This window comes from Hordeum vulgare, chromosome 3H (assembly GCF_904849725.1).
Source record: "Hordeum vulgare subsp. vulgare chromosome 3H, MorexV3_pseudomolecules_assembly, whole genome shotgun sequence".
Taxonomy (NCBI): domain Eukaryota; kingdom Viridiplantae; phylum Streptophyta; class Magnoliopsida; order Poales; family Poaceae; genus Hordeum; species Hordeum vulgare.
The window spans coordinates 20,294,408-20,306,501 of NC_058520.1; the positions used below are offsets into that span (position 1 = coordinate 20,294,408).

The following is a 12,094-nucleotide window of genomic DNA, read 5'->3' on the forward strand; positions in this document are numbered from 1 at the left end:
ACGACGACGAAGCCACGCCGGAGGCAGGTCTGCTAGGACCCAGATGGGGCCAACAGGGCCCAAATCTGGGCGGGGGCGCGTCGCCGGCCAACCCGCGCCACCACGTCGTCCCGCCGCCAAGGGGCCATGCCACCACCACGAGCGCCGCCGGCCACCGCCGTCGAGTCGTCGGGCGGCCGCCAAGCCGAGGAATACCGTCGCCACCCCATGCCCCGGGCAGGAGAGTTGCGCGCGGGGGGACAGAAGGTCCCGCCGTCGTCAACACCACCCGAGACTGTGCCGGGGGCGTCTGCCGGTGGTGGCTAGGTGGAAAGGGGGGAAGGGGCGGTCGAAGGGGATGGGGGCACATGCCGCCCCGGCCAGCTCCCAGGGAGGCGGCGCAAGGGCGGATCTGGGAGGGGGGAGAGTGTGGACAGGGGCGACCGGTGGCGGCGGAGGGAGGGGGCCCTAGGGAGACCAGAAGCGGCGGGAGGACAACTGGAGTGGGAGAGGAACCCTACCGGACCTGATCTTTGCCCATCTTGATCGACGGTGAGTAATTGTCTGACAATCTCAAGAACGTATACTACTCAAGCATCATTTCGCTTAGTTTAGTCCCTTTAATTTTCTGTCTTTTATTTCTTGTTTGTAGTTTGGATAAACTTTACATTTTTCATTTGTGTTCCTAGCAACTTGCTAAAGTAGGTTATTTTTAAAATACGGTTTAGGTGTGTACGTAACTGTGTAAGTGATAGCACAGTTGCGGGGTAATTTTTTCCTGTTTGCTCCATGTGAGTTTGATACTTCGCTTATTATGAAAGTGCTACAACAGCCATGTACACTTACAGATCATCAACATGCTAAAAGGCTAAGCTAACCAAAATTTGATGTAGAGTCACGCGGCAAGGACATCTATTCAAACTCATTATTCGACCAAACCCTTGAGCTTGGTCATCCATCGGACGTACCCTTTGATCTGCTTGGTAATAATCATGTAAATCATGCATGAAGCTGGTGGCCGTCAACGTCATCCCTCGTACCTCCAGGAACATGAGCATGCCCTTCTGCACGTTCGAAGGAAGCTCGTTGCAGTAAGAAAAAAGAGTGAATGGATCAGCAATGGGTCGTCACACCACACGATGTCACAGTGGAGAAGTGAGGGCCTAAAGTGGTTTAATTACTTATGTGAATTCAGGGCCTCGAATGGGAGTTTCTCTCGATCAGAATTTGTTTTCTCCGCTATCATCATGTCCCACAGTCCAAAGGTGGTTACTTCAAGAAGACCAATAACGCGAGAGTGCCATCGCCACCCAATTCCTGGATATGGGTTTTCACCCGGAACATGAAATAAGGGGGCATTGGAGGATCGCGATGCCGCCTTCACGAAGGGGAGCGACACCCAGTGCGCCACCGGCATCGCGGCCGCAGCAGCCAGTCAAAAGGTTCCACCCGATCCAAACCAGCACCCACCCTCACCCAGCCACCAAGTCCGACGAGCCGAAGGACCACCACCCCATAGCGTGGGTTGGCGAGGCAAGAAGGGGCGCGGGGGAGGGGGGCCACCAGCCTTCAGATCCGCTCCGAGGACCGCGGGAGGGGTCTCGGGTGCAAGCTCCATGTCCATCGCCAACCTGCCGCCCGCGCGGCTAGGCCAACGTTCTTCCGCATCCGCCCCTGCCACCCGTTGTAGGAAAACAGTGGAGCCATGCGTGTGTGGCCGCCGCCACACCTCCAGGCGCATCCGCGCAAAACACCACCGAGCCCAACGCACCGCCACCTGGGACCGACCCCGCCATCATCGTCCGTCGCCGCGCCACCGCGCCCTCGGCCAACGCCGCGCCGCCACCCGCAGACCCGGACCCGCGCCAGCCCTGGCGAGCAGGGGAAAAAAGGCATGTTGCCACCGAGGCTGACCGGGCCCGTCAGCGGAGCCAGCGATGACGAGGGGGGAGGAGGGGATGAGGGGGACCTTTGGCTGAGAGCTAGGGTTTGCCCTCCAGGTCGCCTGCGGGAGCGACCGGGAGGGGAGGGAAAAATATCGTGGCATGCACTTTTCATGAGAAAATCGCATATTTGCCACTTTGAACATGTGGCTTCGTAAAAATGTCACTATCAAGATGGGCTTCGCAAAAACGCCACATAGCTCATGAAAATCTTGATTACCATGCCATTCACCCCAATTTACTGAGTTTATTTTAATTTTTTCATATATATACACCTTGAAAGACAACTACCCTTGTTTAGTTGAATCCTATGTTTGTGTCTCCCGCATAAGCCACTGGCCAAAACAGTCGAGAACATAGTGTGTAGGTGCAGATCCCCAACACGTTGCCATCAACACCGCGCCTGGTCATCACTGATGTCAATCTTCTGAACGTCATCGCCGTCGAACAAATGGATGCCACCATGTTGCCAATTCTCTAGAGGTCGCAGTCATTGTTTGCCTGGATGTAGCCATGCTGTCGATTCCACAGACAGTTGGACGTCGATGCCGTTGATTTCTTGGACGTTGGCACGTCGCTGCCGTCGATCGCCTGGACACCAAGCATCCCGGTGCCGGCGGCGTGAAATCTACATGTGAGCTTGGCCTGGTGCGAGGAACAGAGGAGTCGTATGAAATGGAGAATAATTACGAGCTGCTGCTTAATTTGTGGTAAGAGAATATCCAGTCTCTTCGAATAAGCTACTGCAAGCCCAACAAAGCATATAGTGGATGTAAAATTAAATATTTCTGCTATTCCTGATGTAATTGCCAAATTACAATCCGTGAACAGGTAGGATTGCACAACTTAGTATAAGTGCAATCCATCTTATGGACCAGCACGCACAAGCTTTCTTCCGCTTCCTCCAATAACATCCAAAAGGGTCTAGTTGATGCCGCCGTCGCGCCATTGGTGTTGCTGTTCATCGTGGCTCACGCCACTCCTTGACCATGTCGCTTGACGAGTTGCATCAATGAACTCTGGCGTTGGCACTAGCAAGTAGGGGAGGCGAACTGCAGCGATGAACTCTAGAATGGGCAAGCAGGGGAGCCAAGCTACGACAGCACGTACAGGCCGACATGCACGCACAGGTCTGGGCAGGCTGCAACCACAACCGGCCACGCATAGGTGTGGGCAAGCTACGATGGTGAGCTGTGACGTGGTGCAGGGAAGGAGAGCTATGGCAAATGGCATGGCGTGGAAGAGCACACATCAATGAGCTTCGGCGGCACACTAAGGCGTGGATGAGCTATACGGAGGCGAGCAACACCGGTGAGCCTCCATCGGAGCATCCCGACAACACCATGCAACACGCAAACAGATAAAGGGTGGTAGAACCAGGGGTAGTACGGTCCTTTTAGGTGCATGTAAATGAAAAAACTAAAGTAAAATCCGTAAAAGGGGTGGAATGGCATGGTAATCAAGGTGTCCATGAGCTGGATGGCATTTTTGCAAAGCCCATCTTGAGGATGGCATTTTTGCGAAGCCCCATGTTCAAAGTGGAAAATTTCCAGTTTTCTCCACTTTTCATATGGTAGCACTGTAGAAGGGACTAGCAGTGCCACAGGTAGATGTAGAGCAAATGCATATCTTGTTCAAGATGATTTAAAGGAGGGGAGTGGTGATGACTCCTATGACTCCAACTATCAGATAGAACTGGTGAAAAGTGACTAGCATGGAGAAAGGTGATGATTATTTGGTGAATAGAAATAGTCAACCTGATGAAGAGAAGAAAGGCAAGGGAGATGACAGACCTGAGCTTCCAAATTTAGATGAAGAATATATAAAATTTAATTGCAAATATTTGACAGATACAGAATGAATGAGCCCAAGTACCATGTGGGCCAAGCCTTGTCATCTATTGACGAGTTGAGAAAATCAATCAAGGAGTACAATTGCAAGGAGAGGTTGAACATCACCTCTTCCTAGAATGACAAAATAAGGATTGGAACTAAATGTGATTTTGGATGCCCCAGGTACTTGTATTCATCTCACGACAACAGGACACGGTCATTTATTTTCAAGATATTGATTATACTCCCTCCGTCACAGTTTATAAGGCATGCACGTATACCTAGGTCGTTAATTTGACTTTTATAAAATATATTGTTTAACATAAAAATTATATCATTAGAAAATAGAACATCTAAAGTTTGTAATGATATATTTTTTGTAATATATGCCTCTCATTAAGTTGGGTAAATTGACGACCTAGATACATGTGTTGGACTTATAAACTGAAACAGAGGGAGTAGATATTTTGTGTATTTTAGAAGAAAAAAACTATTTATTATATCTTGATTGTTCTTTTTGTTTGTGAATATATTCATAAATATCCCTAAAATAAACAACCAAACATTCGAGAAATCTCTTCACATTACTCTCTATGATGGTATTTAAGAAAACTAAAATAAACCAGAACACATTCATACATTTGCAATCAACTAATAGCCAAATTGTTATATCATGTCATATGTTTTGATTCCTTAAATGTAATATGGAACAATTTCATTCCAAATATTTTTGAATCTCGTGTCTCCAATTTTTTTTAAAACAAACATCACATATGTTGAAATATATGTGCCTTAAAAAATGTGCTTGAATTTTAATATTTAGTTGCAGTATCATGCAGTTAATTTTGTTAAATATAACACTAAATAAGCAATATGTTGTGATGGCAGACTAATACTAATACAATTATAAGGAAGTAAAGAAAATTAGTATAAATAAATAAAAATCATGGAACGATTATCTGATGGAGTCAATTAAAATAATCTTAAACTACGAATAGGAACAAACAGTTTATTCTTTTTAAATAACAATAAGCTTATAATTTTTCAAAAAAAGATGAGAGTGCATATACCCTAAAAAAATAAGTACACAATAAGAGGCAAACATGTCGATTCCACAGACAATTGGACGTCGATGCCGTCGATTTCTTGGACGTTGGCACGTCGCTTTCGTCGATCGCCTGGACACCAAGCATCCCGGTGTCGGCGGCGTGAAATCTACATGTGAATATGTGAGCTTGGCCTGGTGCGAGGAACCGAGGAGTCGTATGAAATGAAGAATAATTACAAGCTGATGCTTAATTTGTGTTAAGAGAATATCCAGTCTTCCAATAAGCTACTGCAAGCTCAACAAAGAATATACTGGATGTGAAATTAAATATTTCTGCTATTCCTGATGTAATTGCCAAATTACAATCCATGAAGAGGTAGGATTGCACAGCTTAGTATAAGTCCAATCCATCTTATGGACCAGCACGCACAATCTTTCTTCCGCTTCCTCCAATAACATCCAAAAGGGTCTAGTTGTTGCCGCCGTTGCGCCACTGGTGTTGCTGTTCATCGTGGCTCACGCCACTCCTTGACCATGTCGCTTGACGAGTTGCATCGATGAACTCTGGCGTTGGCACTGGTAAGTAGGGGAGGCGAACTGCAGCGATGAACTCTAGAATGGGCAAGCAGGGGAGGCAAGCTGCGACAACACGTACAGGCCGACATGCACGCACAGGTCTGGGCAGGCTGCAACCACAACCGGCCACGCATAGGTGTGGGCAAGCTACGATGGTGAGCTGTGACGTGGTGCAGGGAAGGAGAGCTATGGCAAATGGCATGGCGTGGAAGAGCACACATCAATGAGCTTCGGCGGCACACTAAGGCGTGGATGAGCTATACGGAGGCGAGCAACACCGGTGAGCCTCCATCGGAGCATCCCGACAACACCATGCAACACGCAAACAGATAAAGGGTGGTAGAACCAGGAGTAGTACGGTCCTTTTAGGTGCATGTAAATGAAAAAACTAAAGTAAAATCCGTAAAAGGGGTGGAATGGCATGGTAATCAAGGTGTCCATGAGCTGGATGGCATTTTTGCAAAGCCCATCTTGAGGATGGCATTTTTGCGAAGCCCCATGTTCAAAGTGGAAAATTTCCAGTTTTCTCCACTTTTCATATGGTAGCACTGTAGAAGGGACTAGCAGTGCCACAGGTAGATGTAGAGCAAATGCATATCTTGTTCAAGATGATTTAAAGGAGGGGAGTGGTGATGACTCCTATGACTCCAACTATCAGATAGAACTGGTGAAAAGTGACTAGCATGGAGAAAGGTGATGATTATTTGGTGAATAGAAATAGTCAACCTGATGAAGAGAAGAAAGGCAAGGGAGATGACAGACCTGAGCTTCCAAATTTAGATGAAGAATATATAAAATTTAATTGCAAATATTTGACAGATACAGAATGAATGAGCCCAAGTACCATGTGGGCCAAGCCTTGTCATCTATTGACGAGTTGAGAAAATCAATCAAGGAGTACAATTGCAAGGAGAGGTTGAACATCACCTCTTCCTAGAATGACAAAATAAGGATTGGAACTAAATGTGATTTTGGATGCCCCAGGTACTTGTATTCATCTCACGACAACAGGACACGGTCATTTATTTTCAAGATATTGATTATACTCCCTCCGTCACAGTTTATAAGGCATGCACGTATGCCTAGGTCGTTAATTTGACTTTTATAAAATATCATGTCATACATTTGCAATCAACTAATAGCCAAATTGTTATATCATGTCATATGTTTTGATTCCTTAAATGTAATATGGAACAATTTCATTCCAAATATTTTTGAATCTCGTGTCTCCAATTTTTTTAAAACAAACATCACATATGTTGAAATATATGTGCCTTAAAAAATGTGCTTGAATTTTAATATTTAGTTGCAGTATCATGCAGTTAATTTTGTTTAATATAACACTAAATAAGCAATATGTTGTGATGGCAGACTAATACTAATACAATTATAAGGAAGTAAAGAAAATTAGTATAAATAAATAAAAATCATGGAACGATTATCTGATGGAGTCAATTAAAATAATCTTAAACTACGAATAGGAACAAACAGTTTATTCTTTTTAAATAACAATAAGCTTATAATTTTTCAAAAAAAGATAACAATGCATATACCCTAAAAAAATAAGTACACAATAAAAGGCAAACATGTTGAAGCATTTCATGATTTTTTAGAAAAATTGAAATGCTGATGCATGAAATAGGCAAACCACAAAATACCCGACGTCTCGGAAGCCCGCAGTATGAAGGGAATGGCGTTGACTTAGATAGTGTTTCTTATAGGTTTTTCAATGTCATGCCTCGGAGCATGCTCAAAGTCCGAAGCATATAAGACGATCCTTCTATAAGATCTGCGGTACAGACATGGACCGCCCTCTTAGGATGCGTGTTCGAGGCGGGCACGCGGGTGAGGGAAGGAGCGATTAGATCACAAGAATAATGCGTCTTGCAGATCTCGGCTTTATTAATGCCGACGCCGGGGTTGTGCGACCGAAAATGCCGGAACACACGTAGGAGGCCTAATAGTTATGTTGGTTCTTATTATAAATTAAGTATTTTATATTTTGAATTGACAGAAGCTCACTAATATGCAGGGCGGCTATTTTTGTCAGGTTGTTACACGGTTTCTATCTATCTAATAAAGTAAACGGTCACATATGATGGACGCGATGATTTGGCTTCCCGCTCAGCCCAGGCATAAACAATACCTCGATTTGAAAAAGGAAAAACTTATAAAAAATCTTAAAAAATTTGTGGTGCAAGATGCTCTTGTGTATGAACTTCGTGTAGAATAGTGTGAACTTTGGACATTCGAAGAGCTCGTGGCAAAAAAAAAAAAAATAGATGTGTGTGGAACTTTTGAAAATTGCACCGTTCATGCCTGATTTAATCTTTTTTTTCACGCGCTCCTTGAATGTTCAAAGTTCACAAATTTTTGCAAAAAGTTGACACACAGAAACATCTCGCACCACAAAAAATATTAGAACTTTCCGAACTTTTTTCTATTTCAAATTGAGGTACTGTTCATTGGGTTCAGATGAGCCCAGGCTACGGATTGAATTATCGACATATGATCTACGAGTACTATTTTATTATATCAAATCTTTTAATGAAATCATTTTGATTTCACACTTTTGTTTTTTTTTCATAGCAAATTATCCAGCGCAACTCAGGTGTAGAGATCAAGGGAGAAAAGTATTTTCCATCATCTAAAAATCATTACCACATAAACATACAAATACAAGTAACACAACTTTATATCAACCACTGGTCTCCTATTTTACTACAGCAAATCCTTCAACGAATTCATAAATCCCCCAATGAATTCATTTTGATTCCACATTTATGTTCTTTTCCATAACAAAATATGCAGCGCAACTCAGGTGTAGAAATCAGGGGAGAAAAATATTTTCCATCATCTAAAAATCAATACCACATAAACATGCAAGTACAAGTAACAGAGCTTTCTATCAACCACTAAGCTCAGCACGTCTTGTTTCGTCGCTAGTAAATTTTCAGCAGCCATCTCCACATCAGCACAAAATTTCATCCCATGTTCTACTCCCTCCGTCCCATAATGTAAGACGTTATTATGGGACGGATGGGGTATATTAGAGTAGGACGGAGGGAGTACCAGATAGGCATAAAAGTGGAAGTAACGCAGCTCGTATTAAGCTCAGGAAGTCTTGTTTCATCGCTAGTACCCACCTTTCTACATGATATTTTTTCACCGGCCAGCTCCAGAAGAACACAAATGAAATTCACTCTGCCTAGCTGCTGATACAGGACCACAGATACACTTCATACTACTGGTTTCACGGGCGTGCTAAAAGGCTAAGCTAACCAAAAATTGCGTCACCCGGCAGGGCCATCTGTTCAACCTCACTACTGGACCAAACCCTTGAGCTTGGTCATCCACCGGACGTACTCCTTGGTCTGCTTGGTGATCATGTAATCATGCATGAAGTTGGTGGTCGTCAGCGTCACACCTCGTACCTCGAGGAACTTGAACAGGCCCTTCTGCACGTTCGGAGGAAGCTCGCTGCAGTTGGGGGGAAAAGAGTGGAAAGTGATCAGCAATGGGCAGTCATAAGATGTCACAGTGGAGAAGTGAGGGCCTGAAGTGGTTTACTTACGTGAATTCAGGGCCCTCAAAGGGGAATTTCTCTGCATCAGGTTCTGTTTTCTCTGCTATCATCATGTCGTCAATGGTGATCTCCTCACGAAAGGCTGTGCAGGTGAACTCGAGGTTTGGGCCAGATCCCTTGGAGACTATCACCTTCATAGCAAGGCTACTATCTTCGCCACCCTCATCTTCATCGTCATCATCCTTGGCAGCATCCTCACCGTCAGCCTCATCATCTTCATCAAACTCAGGGTCCCCTTCCATATTGGGCATGCTGACAATGACCTCAATCTTCTCATCCTTGTAGTCCCTTTTCAGAATAACCACGCTCATCCCCTCTTCATCAACCATTTCAAAGGGAAAGTCTTCTGGAGTAGGTTCCTGTCAAAAGAATGGCAAATTAATTGAGCTAAGCAGCCTAAATATTTGCAAGACCAAAAACTGATGTTAAGCCAAAATGTGAATTGTACAGCTACATCTTGCAGAAAGTAGCAAACATCCAGTCATTTCAGGATTTCCAGGCAATAACTAATGAATATAAATGTCATTATGCATATTGCTCTCACTCCATTGTGAATCCAAGGTAATTGAAACTGGAAACCAAAGCCCTTAAAAACTCAACCACAGGTCTCAGTTATTCAAATCCAAGCTCTCATCATTAGAATGGTCAGTGAACTCATATCAGCTGAATGGTCACAGCTGCTCAGAGAAACAGCAGTCAAATATTCAGACTCGTTTTTAGCACAGCACCATCAGAAGCACCATAAAACCAGCTAAACTGCAATATATGAACGGATGGCTGTGCACCTTACATTCTGGCAAATTTAATTGATGAATATGCACAAGAAACAACGGGAAACCGAACTAATTAGTACAAACGGACGAGCGGCTGCACGCCATGCATGGAAAGAAGCACATGCAGTCTGGCTAACTGTGGCGTGCTTACTTAATCATATCTATTGTGCATAGCAAAGAAGCAATAATTCCCCTTAGAGATGGGAAACTCTCGATATTAGGCAATGTAGTGGTAAATTAGCAACGCAAGTATCGAACAACTACTAGTACACGCCTTCATCCAGACATGCAAGGTATCACCACAATTCAACAACAAAAAATCAGTACAAGCATATCCCGCATATCCCTGATGACAAACCCCCCTCTTATTCAGTCATGTAAACGTCAGACAGACTGATATTCAGTACTCCCTCCGTTCCTAAATATAAGTCTTTGTAGAGATTTCACTAGTAGACTACATACGGATGTATATAGACATACTTTAAAGTATAGATTCAATCATTTTGTTTCGTATGTAGACCCTTAGTGAAATCGCTTAAAAGACTTATATTTAGGAACGGAGGGAGTAGAAGCCTAATTATTTGCAAGACCCAGAATTGATGTTAAGCTAGCAAGTAATTTTTTATGGCTAAATGTTACACCTTGAAGAAAGTACTCCCTCCGTCCAGAATTAACCATCACTGAAATGAGTGAATCTACACACTGAAACGCGTCTCATTTCAGCAACAGTTAATTCCAGACAGAGGTTGTAGTACCTATCACACTCATTTCAGGATTTTCAAACAAAAACTGACGACCCTAAATGTCATATCGAATACTCCTCACACATGAGGCCTAAGCAGTTCAAAATTTGAACCCAAACACTCAATATATGAACCATTAATAGGACTCATTTAAATTCATACTCCATGTAATCATTAGTGTGTTACTTGTTTAATAAAATGGTTGCATGCATTGATTGATGCAGAGGCCGCGGGCTGTGATCCTCCTTTTCCAAAAAAAAAATGTAATCATTAGAATGATCAGCAACCAGACATCGGCTGAATGGTCGCATCTGCTCAGAGAAATAGCAGTTCAAACAAATCCCCAACATTTTGAACATCAATGACACTCACTTAGATTCATGAACACCAAAGAATCACTAGAATGATCAGCAAACCAGCACCAGCTGAATCATCACATGTGCTCAGCTAAACAGCAGTTCGAGAATTCAGACATGTTTTCATCACAGCACTATAAACCAAGCTGAACCGTAATCCATAAGAGGAAGGTTGCACGCCTTACATGCTGGTATGCTTAACTGGATGTGCGAGCTAAATCACAGTAGAAGCACTATATAATGCCTACTTGACAATCATAGCTACGCATCTCATCTCAACTAATTAACAGTTCATCCCTAGAGATGGGTATGACTCGTGGTGTACGTACTGTCGATGCGGTGGTAAATTAGCAACGCACGGTCCATCCCTACCGAACAATTACCAGTAAACGCCTACCATCAGAGTCAGTCATCATCCACCGCAAGGTACAACCACCGTCGCTCTGAACAAAAATTCCTTGCAAGCATCCTACACCTACACCTTGGCAAAAGCATCGCTAACTCCGGCAAGGGTTCCTCTACCGCGCACCAAAAAACCGGCCGTACAACGCTGCCGCTTAAATCCCTCACCTGCCCGTCGGTGGCGAGGTACTGCTCGGCCTCCCGGATCTCGAGGTCGATGGCGGCGGGGAGTCCCCCGGCGCCGGAGCCCTTCTTGTTCCTCTTCTTGACCTTGCTCTCCATCATGACCGGCGCGGAGTTGGCCGACCCCTGCGCCGCAGCCGCGCGCAGCGGGCGCCGGGCCGGGGACGCCCACGCGCCCACGAGCCCGCCGCGGGGGACGAACGGGGCGCGGCGGAGGAGCGCTCCGGCGGTGGAGGACGCGGCGGAGGCGGAGACGAAGGAGGCCATGGCGGAGTGGGAGGTGGGAGTGGGAATGGGGAAGGGGATAAGGCGAGGAGGGGTTTTGGGTTTGGATTTAAGCCGAGGAGGAGAGCGGTGCGCCGCCGTTGTGTGTGTGGGGGGGGGGCCCGCACGTCAGTCACGGTATAACCTCTGTTTTTTCTTGTAATATTTCCCCTTAATTAAATCTGGATAAGTATCAACCTATCTTGGGTCAGCATTATACCTGGACATAAATCGGGCCGGGTCTAACAAAGTTCGAAGCAGAATACCTAGGCATGGGCCTGATCCGACCGTCGAGCCTGGTTTTGAGTCTCATACCCGGCTTAATAGTCACAAAACCATCAGGCCTTGAGTCAGGTTTCTTTCTTAAATTGCTATGACAAGCCTGAGCCTGTCTCGAACCCGGTATCGG

The 12,094-nt window shown here is 45.0% G+C and overlaps 1 protein-coding gene across 1 annotated transcript; it reads right to left on the minus strand.

Annotated features, from left to right (window-relative positions):
* Positions 1 to 8,460: 8,460 nt before the first annotated feature.
* LOC123442637 (uncharacterized protein At2g39795, mitochondrial-like) lies at positions 8,461 to 11,707 on the minus strand. Its single transcript, XM_045118742.1, has 3 exons — positions 11,407 to 11,707; positions 8,953 to 9,323; positions 8,461 to 8,858 (listed from the first exon to the last, which is right to left on the minus strand). The coding sequence occupies exons 1-3, from the start codon at positions 11,686 to 11,688 to the stop codon at positions 8,702 to 8,704; spliced, it is 810 nt and encodes a 269-aa protein (XP_044974677.1). The 5' UTR covers positions 11,689 to 11,707; the 3' UTR covers positions 8,461 to 8,701.
* Between the last annotated feature and the right edge of the window lie 387 nt (positions 11,708 to 12,094).